This window comes from Aquarana catesbeiana, linkage group LG09 (genome assembly GCF_042186555.1).
Source record: "Aquarana catesbeiana isolate 2022-GZ linkage group LG09, ASM4218655v1, whole genome shotgun sequence".
NCBI lineage: Eukaryota > Metazoa > Chordata > Amphibia > Anura > Ranidae > Aquarana > Aquarana catesbeiana.
In genome coordinates, this window is record NC_133332.1 from 305786829 (window position 1) to 305803367 (window position 16539).

The 16539-nt window shown below is 42.3% G+C and overlaps 1 protein-coding gene across 1 annotated transcript in view; it reads right to left on the minus strand.

Annotated features, from left to right (window-relative positions):
- Nucleotides 1–16539, minus strand: part of CCDC180 (coiled-coil domain containing 180) — a 150296-nt gene that overhangs the window by 5371 nt on the left and 128386 nt on the right. Inside the window, exons 31-35 of the mRNA XM_073600566.1 lie at nucleotides 10191–10335; nucleotides 8288–8448; nucleotides 5315–5452; nucleotides 3659–3770; nucleotides 1145–1250 (exon numbers count right to left, since the gene is read on the minus strand). Coding sequence (XP_073456667.1) covers nucleotides 1145–1250; nucleotides 3659–3770; nucleotides 5315–5452; nucleotides 8288–8448; nucleotides 10191–10335 — 662 coding nt within the window. The remainder of the gene's footprint in view (nucleotides 1–1144; nucleotides 1251–3658; nucleotides 3771–5314; nucleotides 5453–8287; nucleotides 8449–10190; nucleotides 10336–16539) is intronic.

Sequence of the window (16539 nt, forward strand, 5' to 3'; positions counted from 1 at the left end):
ATTGGGGTAACGAGTTCCATAGGATTGGAGAGGCTCTGGAAAAGTCATGGAGGTGAGCAAGGGAGGAGGTGATGAGGGAGCTAGAGAGCAGAAGGTCTTGAGAGGAAGGAATAGAACAATTAGGTTGGTATTTTGAGACTAGGCACGTGATGTAGCTGGGGGCTAAGTTGTGGATGGCTTTGTAAGTAGTTGCCAGTGGAGGGATTGACAGAGAGGTGCAGCAGATACTGAGCAAGTGGTAAGGTGGATGAGTCTGGTAGCAGCATTCATGATGGATTGAAGAGGTGATAGACTATGTAGATGTAAGCCAGTGAGAAGCGAGTTGCAGTAGTCGAGGTGAGAGATGACCAGGGAGTGAATTAAGAGCTTTTTTATGTCATTGGTTAGAAAGGGAAGTATTTTGGAGATGTTGCGGAGGTTGAGGTGGCAAGATTTGGACAGTGATTGGACACATGGGGCTTAAAGGAGAGTTCAAAGTCCAGGACTACACCTAGGACCTTGGCATGCGGGAATGGGCTTATAGTTGTGCCATCGATTTTGACAGAGAGATCAAGGGAGGGGGCACGTGGGGAAGGAAAAATTCTAAGTTTGGTTTTGGATAGATTGAGTTTGAGGAAGTGGTGTGACATCCAGACTGATATATCTGTTAGTAAATTAGTGATATGCGAGGAGACTGAGCTGAGGGGTAGAGAAAAAGATTTGGATGTCGTCAGCGTAGAGATGGTATTGGAAGCCATGGGAAGCTATCAGCTGACCCAGGGAGGTGGCGTAGATTGAAAATAGAAGAGGTCCAAGAACAGAACCTTGGAGGACCCCAACAGAGAAAGGAAGAGGAGAGGAGGAAATAGAATTGTAAATAATGCTAAAGGTGCGGTTGGATAAGTAGGAAGAGAATCAGCGAAGAGTAGAGTCACGGAGACCAAAGGTGTGGAGTTGTTTGTGGAGGAGGGGGTGGTCAACTGTATCAAAGGCAGCAGAAAGGTCCAGGAGTACAGAATAGTGTCCATTGGTTCATCATACTTACTAGACTGAGGTTCATTTTTCACGCCTGACTAAGGTATATCTCACAGTAACATAAACTACTGATTTGGAATGTCTAAACCTTGTTGCAGTGGTAAGTACTGTAGTTCACTGAAAGCCTTACCTGCTCCCACGCTCTATCAGTGGCTGGTACTCTGTATCTTCCAGGGGCAGGCCAGCTTTCTTGCGTCTAACCAGTGTCAGCAGCTTCTCCTTTGGGATTTCCAATTCTGCAAGTGTAAAGCTAGTTTTGATTGCCAAAATTTTTAGGTATGGGTTATGGCAGCATCTAGTGTACATTGCAGTGTACCTAAACTGGACATTAAAGGGTTAGTTCAACTTTTCAGAAAAAACGAAAGGGTGAACTAGCACCCTACAGCCTCCCTACCCCTGGTCCCTGCTATACTTACCTCCATGGGTGATGAGCTGTCAGTACCCACACAGCCAGTGTAGCAGTCTGGGGATTTTCCCTTCTTTTTACTGGATCCTGGGGCAGATCAGAGCAATGTTCTGTGCAAGCACTGACCAATCAGAAATGCTCTGATCCATCCTGGAAGCTCTGCTGAAAGAAGAGGCAGAAGAGTAGAGATTTCAAATCTCTGGACCGCTACATCAGCTGCATAGAAACTGGCAGCTCAGTACCCGCAGAAGTAAATACAGTGGGGATCAAGGGGGTGGGGAGGATGTTAGTTGCACTTTAAAGTGTATGTCAGGGCAAAGAAAAAATATTCAGTATGCTCCTGCAAAATGTGCACATTTGCAAATGTTTTATCCCTTTAAAAAAGCTGTGCAAAAAAATCCAGTGAGCTCCTTACCTCCTGTTTTTGCTGAAAACACAGTGCATTTGCTGCACCAAAATCTAAAAGTGTGTTATTACAGAACTCCTTCTATTCCCCTACCCCTCTCTGTTCCACTTCAAATACATACATTGATTTCTTTACCAACAAAACAATGGCGCTGTCTTGGTTCCCAAGAGCCTGCCCACACACTGTGGGTATAGTGTAATTCTAGAGGATGTCAATCGGAACCAATGGCGGCCCGTCCCCCCTCCAGACAGTCACAAAAAAAAAAAAAAGTTTAAAACTGGCCCTTTAAAAAAAAAAAAATACAAAAAAAGGTCCTTAAGTGCACTGTGTTCGGACGCCGGACACAGTGCACTATGGGAAGCACCACGTCTATGCAATCACGAGATTGCAGACACGGCACCTCATTTGCGGGATTTTGTCCTGCCTTGCGGCGCTTTCCGAAGCGCCGAGTAGCTTCCTCCCGACACTCGTAGTATCTATTACTACGGCCGGGCGGTTTGATTGACATCTGAGTTAGATGTCACTTCCTGTTTTCTCTCTCCCAGTGCTCCAGAGAGAAAGAAAACCGGAAGTATGAGGAGCGGACTCCTCCATTGCCGCTGCCAGTGGAAGGAGACACCGCAGGAGAGGACAACACAGCAAGGTAAGTACCGCTGTGCTCTCATGGAGAAGGGGGGAGGGGGATTTGATGTGACACAGGCTGCATTTTATGTGACATAGGCTGCATTTAATGGGACACAGGCTGCAATTAATGGGACACAGGCTGCATTTTATGTGACACAGGCTGCATTTAATGGGACACAGGGTGCATTTTATGTGACACAGCCTGCATTTTATGTGACACAGGCTGCATTTAATGGGACACATGCTGCATTTTATGTGACATAGTCTGCATTTAATGGGACACAGGCTGCAATTAATGGGACACAGGCTGTATTTTATGTGACACAGCCTGCATTTTATGTGACACATCCTGCATTTTATGTGACACAGGCTGCATTTAATGGGACACAGGCTGTATTTTATGGGACACAGGCTGCATTTAATGGGACACAGGTTGCATTTAATGGGACACATGCTGCATTTTATGTGACATAGTCTGCATTTAATGGGACACAGGCTGCTATTAATGGTACACAGGCTTTATTTTATGTGACACAGGCTGCATTTGATGGGACACAAGCTCCTTTTTTTGTGACACAGGTTGCATTTTATGTGACACAGGCTGCATTTTATGTGACATAGGCTGCATTTGATGTGACACAGGCTGCATTTGATGGGACACAGGCTGCATGTAAGGAGGGACTCCGCTGGGGACACCTAATGGCATCTGGTGGCAGGCGACGTGGCTAGTGACACGCTCAGGGCTCCCACTGATTCTGCATTATGGTGAGTTGAATGATTTCATTTTATACTACAATGTAATAATAGAAGTAATGCGCTTCAATCATCCTGACACCATAACAACCATGGTGCCGGGATGATTGAAGTGCTAACACCAGGTGTTTGGAGTATCTTTATCTGCTGATAGTTAAACTTTCTAGAATACAAATATTTCTATGGTTGTGTAGGATTTGGGCCTGCTTTCCCTTTCTCAGACGCTAACCACACCACCTTAGAACCACGCCCACCATTTAGCTGAAACCACGCCTATTTTCACCAAGTGGGAGGGGTCAAAAAGGAAGGGCAGGGTCTGACGCCCCCCTATCCTAAAACTTCACCAGCCGCCACTGATCGGAACTAAGGTCTCAATCACTGCCCCTGCAAGAATTCCAAAAGCTCCTTCCCGCTATGCCTCTCACTTCTGTCCTGTTTGTGTCATTGTCACTCACGGGCTGGTAGGACATCGTCCACAGTAAGCACCTCATCCAGCTCCAGTAGGATGCTCTCTGCAAGTGATGCCAAGGAAGTGACAAAACGCTGCATGCTCTGCAAAGCACAGTCCTGAAAACAAGAAGATACTAAGTATTTTTTCATTTACATATTACCATTTTTATAAACATTTATTTCTTACAGTTCCTGCAGTCTTTAATCATACATAACAGGCATTTTTCCAATTTTTCTGAAGTGAGGAAGAATATAATAGGCCTAAAAAATATAAAAATAAAGTACATGGCTATTAGGTAGTGGATGTGTACGGTTTATTTTTGGAGAATAAGGACACTGTTTAGTATCACTTTAACTGCAGCATGTCAAGGCTATTTGTGATATTTCTCTGACTGCATAGGAGAAAGAAAATCCACCCAGTTTCCTTCTAGGCTTGTGGTATGTTGGCAGACATGGCTAGCACTAAAGAAGCAGAGGGGCTATCATGCAGTTTGACATGTGGTATGATCCTAAAGCTGAACTCAACAGCTAAACACACAGTTCAACTATAATTTATGTGCCCTTTTTAACCTGTCAGTTTGTTGTTGGATCTTGGCAGCACAGCCAGGTGGGTGCTGGATTTCCTTGAGAGTTTTCTGCTAACTACATTGCAGTTGAGCAATAGGGGGAGATTTACTAAAACTGGAGCACTCAGAATCTGGTGCCGCACTGCACAGAAACCAATCAGCTTCCAGGTTTTATTCATAAAATAAAAATGTAATTTTTTATTTTATTTTTAATATTTGTCTTTTGCGCCCTTTAAAATTATTTTATGAGTTATTAGTTGATACTAATTTTAGGTGCAGCATTAGAACATTTAGGTATTTATATCTGGGCCGTTACCCTGCCACTTTCTCTTCCAGGTTTTATTGTCAAAGCTTAATTGAACAAGCTGAAGTTAGAAGCTAATTGGCCACCATGCACAGCTGCATCAGATTTTGTGTGCACCAGTTTTAGTAATTCCCCCCCCCTAGTGTCTGATCCAGGACCTACTCCATCTTGTGAGTGGACAATGAAGAAAGAGCAGCACACTGATGAGGCCAGCACTCTGCTCTTTCCTGCATTCAGGACTTTTCTACTGTTAGATGAACAGCAATGGGCAATGTAGCTGAGCTCTGATTGGTGCACAGGGCTTTCCCTTCTATTCCCAGTCTGATTAAGTCATGATTAACTGGATTGCACTGTGTCTTTTACATCTGCCTGAAATTTGGCTGTAAAGTGGACCTTTATAGCATAAATCTAAAATGGACGAACAGGTAGGATTTTGAATGCAAAAGAGACATGCTATGTCTCTTCTGCATTAAAGCCTGCCTGTCCAGACTTACCTGCCTGTCCACCTCTGTACAGTGAGCTGTGCATGTATTGCTCATTGTACAAATTTGGCAATGCCAAGCTGACTGAACTCCCATGCATGCACGGGACTGATGTGATATCAGCACGGTCAATGAAAATGGCTGGCAATTGATACCTGGGAAGCCAGCCGCCCGAAGATGTTAGTGGCTGGCGGGGAGCTCCTGGATGTCGCATCGCTGGACTGAAGGTGAGTATAGATCCTCTTTAATTAAAGTACTTCTCTAATTGTGTACTAAATTTAAAAGAAAAGAGTCAGTACATTGTCTCACCTGTAGCTGTTCAGCATTGCGCTTTATTCCCTCTGTCTCCTCCTGCTGTCTCCTCTCCTCCTTCTGGTAGATGTCCTCCAGAGTTTTGCAGTTATCTGGGTGTCCCAGGCTTGGCCTTAGCAGATTCTTCATTTCCTCCTGGAAAATAGGCAGAGGAATGTTCACATTTTGGCTTCAGCTCTAACATCATATTATCCTTTTACCTCACATGGAGCCAAAACATTTGTCCTAGTTATGGACAGAGTGAGGAAGTGTTAGAACCCCCCTTAGATGTTTGTCACTGATGCCCATGTTCCTGTCAAGTAAATATTTCTGATATGTGTCCAGGCTGAAGAAATTTCCCTTTACTTCATGTTATGATCAATACTGGGACAGAAAGAGTGGAGAAATCTCCCTCATGCAGACACGACAAGGTTTTAAACCTTCCTCACCCTGCTACAGAGTTATTGTTTTTAATTTATATCTGTCCTGTTATATCAGACACCCATCAAACAGATAGCAAGTAAGGAGAAATCTCCAAAACAGTGACATAGACAGGAAATTGACAGAGGTTCTCACCCTTACACTCTTTATTAAAAAAAAAGATTGCAAGTGAGCTTTAAAAGGCATAATGCAAATACTTTTAAGGGTATGTTTTCATATCTTTTAAAAATGTGTTTATGGATTTTAATTATTCATGTATTGTACATGCAGACAGTCATATTTGTTCATCACATATGCTGATTTTTACACTCTCAATCAGGGCAGTCTTTTAACACAGGCCAAAGGGGCATCTGCCCTGGGCCCAGTAATTGTTGTGGGGCCCAAAGCAGCTGCCCCGTGAGCCCAAGCTGCCCGCAAATAGGGGACAGGGGAGAAGCAAAGCTGTGGGCTGCCTGTGCTAGAGCCCAATCGTCCCGCTTTTCCCTCTGTCAGGACCGGAGCTGTGACAGGAAGTCAGGCAGAGTGACTCTGTGTGCCCCTGCTTGCCCCCCTTCTCCAGGCAGCAATGCAGAGATCAAAGACGCAAAGAGCAGGCTGCATGTGTAGATTCTTCTCCCTCACCCTTCTCCTGTCAATAGGGGGGGGGGGGGAACTATTAAAGCAGCAGGAGGACTGGAGCAGATTGCAAATCGGTAATTTGTGGGTTGCAGGCAATCAGTGAGCAGTAATAATGTGCAATAATGTTTCGCAACCAGTGAGCTGTAATGATGTGTAGTAACCTCTAGAAACCAATCAGTGAGCAGTAATGATGTGCAGTAACCTTTAGCAACCAATCAGTGTGCAGCAATGATGTGCAGTAACCTCTAGCAACCAATCAGTGAGTGGTAAGTATTTGCAGTAACCTCTAGCAACCAATTAATGAACCTGGACAAATCAGTGAGTATGGATTAGTTCTTTATGTTTACATTATTAAAGTTTTTTGAGACAAGTCTAAGTGCATGTTGGTTTTTTGGGATGTTTGGGGGAGAGTGAAATTGCATGGGGAGTGGAGGGGCCCAAGAAAATGTTTGCCCAGAGTCCAATCAATATTAAAGACGGCCCTGCTCCCAATGCATGTTTAAACAATACAAGTCTAACAGCCTGCCCGGATGACTGAAAACAATGTCCCCACTAGAAGTCATATCTTCCAAATACTCAAAAAGGGTGCAAACTGCCCAGATCTCACTGGAAGAGAATCTACAATTCTGTATATATATTATATACAGGCAGTCCCCAAGTTACAAACATCCAACTTACACACGACTCATACCTAAATTGGAAGTCCATGCAAAATCTAAAATCCCTGCATCTATAGACACAAGGGATCTAACACTAACCTCTCTATCCCTGTAGAGAAACGATGAGTATACATACCTTTTTGGAAGCCGATCTGACCTGCTCCAACCCGATCTCCAGCACTGGAAGCTCTGCAAAGGACACGGAGGGCAACGGCTGTGAAATGAATGGGAAGTGACATCACCCATAGAGTTACTATGGGGCTTCCGTTGTCCTCCGTCTCCTCTGCACCCGCCTACACAGTCAAGTCACGGCTGACAGTTCAGCGTGGGATCCGGTCAGAGTGGGTCAGATCGGCTTCCAAAAAAGTATGTATACTAGTTTTTTTCTTTACAGGGATAGAGAAATTTGTGTTAGATCCCTGGTGTCTATAGATGCAGGGATTTTAAATTTGTCATTGACTTCCACTTTAAGAGCGTTGTAGCGTAACATCACGTAACACCACCAGACGGCCAACTTGCTGCTCACCTCATCCAAAACGTAAAAATTATTTTTTGGCTGGAGTTACACTTAAAGAATGCACCTGTAACAACTTGCATACAAATCCAACTTAAGAACAAACCTACAGAACCTTGAATCTTGTTTATAACCCAGATATTGCCTGTAGTCATATATCCATGTAGTTTTTTTTTTTTTACTATACCATATATACAACTTTTGTTTTACAAAAGTTAAACTCGATGGACATGTGTCTTTTTTCAGTCTGCCTAACTATGTAACTATACAGCATAATAACTATTTGATACATGACAAAGGAATCCCAGAGCACAATGACCTTTCAAGCAGAGAATATAGTATAGCAGTAGTTGTCTCCTTTAGACCCAGCTGTCTCTTGTTAAAATGGATGAGGTATGGAGGACTGCTCTACTCTTGATTTGTGTGTATAAATCTCAGCTTGAACTACTGATCCCTGTAAACAACTAACTTTTTACAATAAAGGATTTACTGGAACACATAGGGAAAGGAGCCTAAGATCCACCCGCTGGCTCAGAGGAGAATACAACATATTGATATGCATTATTTACTGAAATAAAATGAAAAATATTTCTTTAATTGTAATTTTTGTACAAAACAAGTTAACATTACTAGAACAAAAGCTTTTAGTAAAAGGATCAATATGGCAGACAAGCAAGCAATATCCTATGTGAACCGTATAAAAGTAATTCTGTAAAGTATTATTTGTTTTGCCCGGATACACAGCATCATAGACAATACCTTGGTTTGGTTCCATTTATCAAGCTCTTTTTTGAAAAGCTGTTGTATTTGTTTTATGTTCACTTCCATGGCTTCCAAGTGTTCCTGTCTTAGGCTCTCTAATACTAACTTTGGTACATTGCATAAAAGCTTTTCAAACTCTTCCAGCTGCTCCCGAAACTCTGAGAGAAAGAAAAATTTACCAAACATTTGTGTACATTTCAGAGGACAGAATAGAACAATGGTACATTGACATGGTGGATCATCAATCATGTTGTAATATCAGTGAAATGATGCAAGGGTCATATTAGTGGATGGTAATCTTCATAATACAGCATATAATAGTCACTGTACTGTATATTGCGAAAGCAAAAGATGACCACCATGAAATCATTAGAGAAGATCTAAAGCTAAGTACTAAAATCTCTTTCAAGCTTTACCATGTTAATGTATTTCAAAGGTTGCTTAAATATTTTTAAATATGTAGCATTCATTATAATTACACCTGGTGTGTTGCGTTTGTTAAAAATATGATTTGTTTATATTAATCAGACATAAGATAAATGGGACAGTACTGTATTACAATAGTGCGTTGGTCAGATTACTGTCAGTTTTTTGGCTTGAGTAGATTTCTCAAACAAATGCTGTTTTATACAATGGGGGTAAATATCATTGCTGTATTCAATTGACAGTTCAATTAACAGGCTATTGTCTCTATAGCTACAGTAAACAAGTAAGACATTACTTGTTTGAGATTCTTTCAGCTTTCAAACTGAAAGAATGACTGTTAAATTACTGTCTTGGTTTGAGTAGACAATGGTACGTAGATACCATTTTTGTATTCAATTGACAGTTTTCAACAGTCCATTGTTTCTACAGCTACAGTAAACAGGTATGTTTTCTGTTGTTTGGTAACTATGGTAAACAGCCTGACACATAAAAGGGGTGAGTAGGGACAGACACACACACTATCATGCTGTAACATCTGACGCCACTCATGATAGAAGAAACTTGTCTGATGCTCCAGGAGAATCGTTGCCAATGGAGATCACGAACATACAGTAACAGAAGATAAGTAACCTTTAAGTGTATTCATACTATTATAGACCATAGGCTGTTCAGTTTGCTAGGCATTTTGCTTGTTATAGATATCTGTCAGTCTTGTATTGTATTCCTAATATTGTAATAGTTTTTTGTATGTACAGCATCTTTGTATAGTAATGCACATTTACACACTGCAGAAATCTCAGCTTCCTTGCTTATACCAAAGAGTAACCTTGCTAGATAGAGGCAAGCAAAATACCTGGTGACCCAGCCATGAAGATTTTTGGTCAGACACTTTCTGTTATGGGTTGACAACTGTTTCTTAATTAAGCTGTTGCATTGGCACCTCTGGTGAACACTATAGGTAGCTAGATGAACACACTACAGAGGCATGGTCCACCATTGAGAGAATGCTTTCAGAACTGTTTTTACATGCACCTGTGATTTGCCCATGCAGGGAAATGCAATGGATTCATTTTAATGAAAACCCAACTGGATGCTTACTCTTACCATCACTTTGCTTTCCTGTGGCTTCATGACCTTGGGATAGCAAAGTCGCCTACTTGGTACTTCTGGTCCGGAGGGAATATTTGACTCACTCCCTTTCTCCCATATGTTAGTGCTGGTGTTGGGTGATTGGCTGCTCATGCAGCTAGCAATGACACATAGGGAATCCTCAGCTCTGTGTTAGTTCCAAGTCCTAACCTAGAGCTGACACAGGGTTCCCCTTATTTCCTCCCAAGGGCTGCATGGAGCAGCAGGAGAGTGAAAGGTAGGAAAGTATAGTAAATGAACCAGTTGCATTTTCCCCAGATAGGCAAAACACAGGTTAAATTTACGACTGCTGTACAGTTAAAAATGCACTCAAAAGCCATTTTACCCAGCAAGCAGTTGTTGTGATACTCCATGGCCTGCTTCTCATAAGTCTGAAGCTTCAGCACCAACATGTCCGCACAGTCCTCAAACGTTTCCTGTAGTAAGTCTGGGCGTCCTACCGAACGACGGTCCTTCTTTTTATAAAATTCCTAAAACACATAAAATACAAATAGAACATGGCACAAATCCACAGATCAGCAGGATAGTTACAACATTAAATAGTTATTCATTAGGCCAAATCTTACATGAAAGTATATGAGAACGCATTACAACACGAGTACGTGTTTATACATGAAATAGTAATTATGTACCACAGCTGTATTGATTTTCATAAAATGTAATCTTTTAATACCTCTTTTTTGAGCTTTATATAGCAGTCACATGACTACACAGCCTTCCATACGGTCCCTCTTAACTGTTTTCTTTTGCAGGCTGTATTTTTTTTTTTCAATTTTAGGTTGCTCGTGATCTGCATTAGCAGACAATGAAGATTCGGATTGATCTCCAACTGCTAGCCTGGCCTCAGACAAGCACCATATTGCCCGAAACAGGCTTCATTTTCCCTGTTTGGCCAATAAATGTATGGAATGTTGTTTTCTCATTTCTGAGATGTTTGTTAATAACAAATAAATCAGAGGGTATGATATTAGGCCTCATGAGGAGGAAAGGTGTGTAAAAGACAACTGTACCCCTTTATGTAATGTAAATATTACGCTGAATCTTTGATGTTAGGGGTAAGGTGTTTGCAGATTTTTTTTTGATGCACTTGCCTCAAAACAGATTGTAAGCTGCAGGGCTTTTTTTCAGCGGGAACTAGGGGAACTCAGTTCCACCACCTCTGGCTCAGGTCTTCTGCTCCCTGCTTACCACTATCACTTGTTATAAAGAATTTAACAGAACATGTAAAAAGGAAATCAAGGATGCAAAAATTCAAAACCAACGACAGATTGCAAAAGATAGTAGGACAAACCCCAAAAAATTCTTCAAATATATTAATAGTAAAAAGGCCAGGTCTGAGCATGTAGGCTCTTTACAAAATAATCTAGAGTGGGTGACTGGGGACAAAGAGAAGGCAAATTTATTAAATACTTTTTTCAGCTCTGTGTATACAAAGGAGCATGGGGGAGCTCATGTCCATAATGGGGGTGGTAGTGACACAGCCCCGAATGATCCACAATGGCTCAAAAGTGATATGGTCCAGAATTATTTAGACAGAATAAAGGTGGATAAAGCATATGGACCTGATGGCATCCACCCACGGATCCTAAAAGAATTGAGCTCTGTAGTTTCAAAGCCATTGTATCTAATTTTTAGGGACTCATTAATGACGGGAACAGTGCCACTGGATTGGCGCAGGGCGAACGTGGTGCCTATATTTAAAAAGGGATCAAAGTCGTTACTAAGTAACTATAGACCTGTTAGTTTAACTTCTATAGTCGGGAGGATACTGGAGCGTTTAATAAAAGACCACATAGACGAATTCTTGCTGGAAAAAAACATTTTAACCACTTGAGCCCCGGACCATTATGCTGCCTAAGGACCAGAGGTCTTTTTCCAATTTGGCACTGCGTCGCTTTAACTGCTAATTGCGCGGTCATGCAATGCTGTACCCAAACGAAATTTGCGTCCTTTTCTTCCCACAAATAGAGCTTTCTTTTGATGGTATTTGATCACCTCTGCGGTTTTTATTTTTTGCGCTATAAACGGAAAAAGACCGAAAATTTTGAAAAAAAATGATATTTTCTACTTTTTGTTATAAAAAAAATCCAATAAACTAAATTTTAGTCATACATTTAGGCCAAAATGTATTCGGCCACATGTCTTTGGTAAAAAAAATGTCAATAAGCGTATATTTATTGGTTTGCGCAAAAGTTATAGCGTCTACAAACTAGGGTACATTTTCTGGAATTTACACAGCTTTTAGTTTATGACTGCCTATGTCATTTCTTGAGGTGCTAAAATGGCAGGGCAGTACAAAACCCCCCCAAATGACCCCATTTTGGAAAGTAGACACCCCAAGGAAATTGCTGAGAGGCATGTTGAACCCATTGAATATTTATTTTTTTTGTCCCAAGTGATTGAAAAATGACAAAAAAAAAAAAAAAAAAAAATATTTACAAAAAGTCGTCACTAAATGATATATTGCTCACACAGACCATGGGCCTATGTGGAATTGCACCCCAAAATACATTTAGCTGCTTCTCCTGAGTATGGGGATACCACATGTGTGGGACTTTTTGGGAGCCTAGCCGCGTACGGGGCCCCGAAAACCAATCACCGCCTTCAGGATTTCTAAGGGTGTAAATTTTTGCTTTCACTCTTCACTGCCTATCACAGTTTCGGAGGCCATGGAATGCCCAGGTGGCACAAAACCCCCCAAAATGACCCCATTTTGGAAAGTAGACACCCCAAGCTATTTGCTGAGAGGCATATTGAGTCCATGGAATATTTTATATTTTGACACAAGTTGCGGGAAAGTGACACTTTTTTTTTTTTTTTTTTTTTTTTTTCATAAAGTTGTCACTAAATGATATATTGCTCACACAGGCCATGGGCATATGTGGAATTGCACCCCAAAATACATTTAGCTGCTTCTCCTGAGTATGGGGATACCACATGTGTGGGACTTTTTGGGAGCCTAGCCGCGTACTGGACCCCGAAAACCAATCACTGCCTTCAGGATTTCTAAGGGTGAAAATTTTTGATTTCACTCTTTACTGCCTATCACAGTTTCGGAGGCCATGGAATGCCCAGGTGGCACAAACCCCCCCCCAAATGACCCCATTTTGGAAAGTAGACACCCCAAGCTATTTGCTGAAAGGCATGGTGAGTATTTTGCAGCTCTCATTTGTTTTTGAAAATGAAGAAAGACAAGAAAAAACATTTTTTTTTTTTCTTTTTTCAATTTTCAAAACTTTGTGACAAAAAGTGAGGTCTGCAAAATACTCACTATACCTCTCAGCAAATAGCTTGGGGTGTCTACTTTCCAAAATGGGGTCATTTGGGGGGGTTTTGTGCCACCTGGGCATTCCATGGCCTCCGAAACTGTGATAGGCAGTGAAGAGTGAAATCAAAAATTCACGCCCTTAGAAAGCCTGAAGGCGGTGGTTGGTTTTCGGGGTCCCGTACGCGGCTAGGCTCCCAAAAAGTCTCACACATGTGGTATCCCCGTACTCAGGAGAAGCAGCAGAATGTATTTTGGGGTGTAATTTCACATATTCCCATGGCATGTTTGAGCAATATATCATTTAGTGACAACTTTGTGCAAAAAAAAAAAAAAAAAAAAAAAAAATTTGTCTCTTTCCCGCAACTTGTGTCGCAATATAAAATATTCCATGGACTCGACATGCCTCTCAGCAAATAGCTTGGGGTGTCTACTTTCCAAAATGGGGTCATTTGGGGGGGTTTTGAACTGTCCTGGCATTTTATGCACAACATTTAGAAGCTTATGTCACACATCACCCACTCTTCTAACCACTTGAAGACAAAGCCCTTTCTGACACTTATTGTTTACATGAAAAAGTTTTTTTTTTTTGCAAAAAAATTACTTTGAACCCCCAAACATTATATATTTTTTTAAAGCAAATGCCCTACAGATTAAAATGGTGGGTGTTTCATTTTTTTTTTTCACACAGTAATTGCGCAGCGATTTTTCAAACGCATTTTTTGGGGAAAAAACACACTTTTTTAAATTTTAATGCACTAAAACACGCTATATTGCCCAAATGTTTGATGAAATAAAAAAGATGATCTTAGGCCGAGTACATGGATACCAAACATGACATGCTTTAAAATTGCGCACAAACGTGCAGTGGCAACAAAATAAATACATGTTTAAAAGCCTTCAAAAGCCTTTACAGGTTACCACTTTAGATTTACAGAGGAGGTCTACTGGAAAAATTACTGCACTCGATCTGGCCTTCGCGGTGATACCTCACATGCATGGTGCAATTGCTGTTTATGTTTGACGACAGACCGCCGCTTGCGTTCGCCTTAGCGCGAGAGCAGGGGGCGACAGGGGTGTTTTTTTTTTTTTTTTTTTTTTTCTTTATTATTTTTTTGCTTTTTTAATCTTACTTTTAAACTGTTCCTTTCATATTTTTTTTTTTTAATCATTTTTATTGTTATCTCGGGGAATGTAAATATCCCCTATGATAGCAATAGGTAGTGACAGGTACTCTTTTTTGAAAAAATTGTGGTCTATTAGACCCTAGATCTCTCCTCTGCCCTCAAAGCATCTGACCACACCAAGATCGGTGTGATAAAATGCTTCCCCAATTTCCCAATGGCGCTATTTACATCCGGCGAAATCTAAGTCATGAAATACTCGTAGCTTCCGGTTTCTTAGGCCATAGAGATGTTTGGAGCCACTCTGGTCTCTGATCAGCTCTATGGTCAGCTGGCTGAATCACCGGCTGCATTCTCAGGTTCCCTGTTGAGACAGGAGAGCCAGAGAAAAACACGGAAGACGGTGGGGGGGGGGGGGGGGCATTCCCTCCCACGGCTTGTAAAAGCAGTCTAGAGGCTAATTAGCCGCTAGGATTGCTTTTACATGAAAGCCGACCGCTGGCTGAAAAGAATGATACCAAGATGATACCTAAACCTGCAGGCATCGTTCTGGTATAACCACTCAAAGTCGTGAATGGCGTACCTGAAGACAAAAAAATGGTTAACAATGGTTAACAATAAAGCACAGTAAAGTGTAAATAATTACACACCTGAAAAACAAACATGATAAAACATAATAACAATAACAATAACAATAAAACATTGCAGAATAGAATACAGTAAAAAAGAGCAGAACAATAGAGAGAGAGAATAGAGAGAGAGAGAACAATAAAACAACAACTATTTTTTTTTATTTCATATTTTTTTTTTTTTTTTACACTTTTTTTGTAACTAACTTTTATAACTGTAACCGGTTCCAGGTTCGGGTCTCTCAAAATGCGATGGCATCTTGGGAGACCCTGTGAAAGTGTGCCTAGTCTGTGCAATGCTGTACCCTACGCTAATACTCAACTAGTGAATGGTAGCGTTCAAAACATTCACCAATGCAAAGACCAGGATTGTCAGGACAGGAGGGACAATAATAGCGGGTGTCACGCCTATATCCGCGTTTGCTGCAGACACAACATCTTTTTGGGGGGGGTTCGTTGGGTAGGGGTACTCGGGAGGACATAAAAATGCCTCTCATGCAGCCGACTGCATTTGGTTGGGGATGTGAATGGGGGAAGTACGGGCGCTGCAGAAGCGGTGGGTTCCCAATTAGGATTGGCGAATGCAGCAGGAAGGGCACTATGGGCACGACGGGCCTGTGTTTGTCTTCTTGGTGGCAGTGGGACACTACTTGTGCTTGCCACCTCACCAGCTTGAACTGCACTTATGGGACTCGCCACGTCACCAAGTGTTACTGCAGTGCTGGTTTGACTACGACCGGGGTGTACTAGGCCGCTGGCGCTTGCCAGTTCACCAAAACGCTACCAAAAAACGTTAGCGATCGCAGGGATCAGGCCTGACTCTGCGAACGCTGCAGTTATGTGTTTAGTGTTTTGTAAGTGTCAGTGATCGATCGATACTGCACTTGGGTGGGCTGGGCCGGGCCGGGCGGAGGGGCAAAACGCAGGTGCTAGCAGGTATCTGGGCTGATCCCGCTAACACTGCGTTTTTGGGAACCCTAAACTGCTGGTGACGCTAGTATAGATCTGATCGGATCAGATATTGATCCGTTCAGATACTATACCACTAAGGGAGGTGTACGGTGCGTGCGTGGGTGTTAGCGGTACTGGCGCTAATCTGACGCTGCCTGGGGCTGGTGCTTGCCAGTTCACCAAAACGCTACAAAAAAAACTGTTAGCGATCGCAGGGATCAGGCCTGACTCTGCGAACGCTGCAGTTATGCGTTTAGTGTTTTGTAAGTGTCAGTGATCGATCGATACTGCACTTGGGTGGGCTGGGCTGGGCCGGGCGGAGGGGCAAAACGCAGGTGCTAGCAGGTATCTGGGCTGATTCCGCTAACACTGCGTTTTTGGGAACCCTAAACTGCTGGGGACGCTAGTATAGATCTGATCGGATCAGATATTGATCCGTTCAGATACTATACCACTAAGGGAGGCGTATGCTGCGTGCGTGGGTGTTAGCGGTACTGGCGCTAACCTGACGCCTGGGGCTGGTGCTTGCCAGTTCACCAAAATGCTACCAAAAAAACTGTTAGCGATCGCAGGGATCAGGCCTGACTCTGTGAACGCTGCAGTTATGCGTTTAGTGTTTTGTAAGTGACAGTGATCGATCGATACTGCACTTAGGTGGGCTGGGCGGAGGCACAAAACGCAGGTGCTAGTAGGTATCTGGGCTGA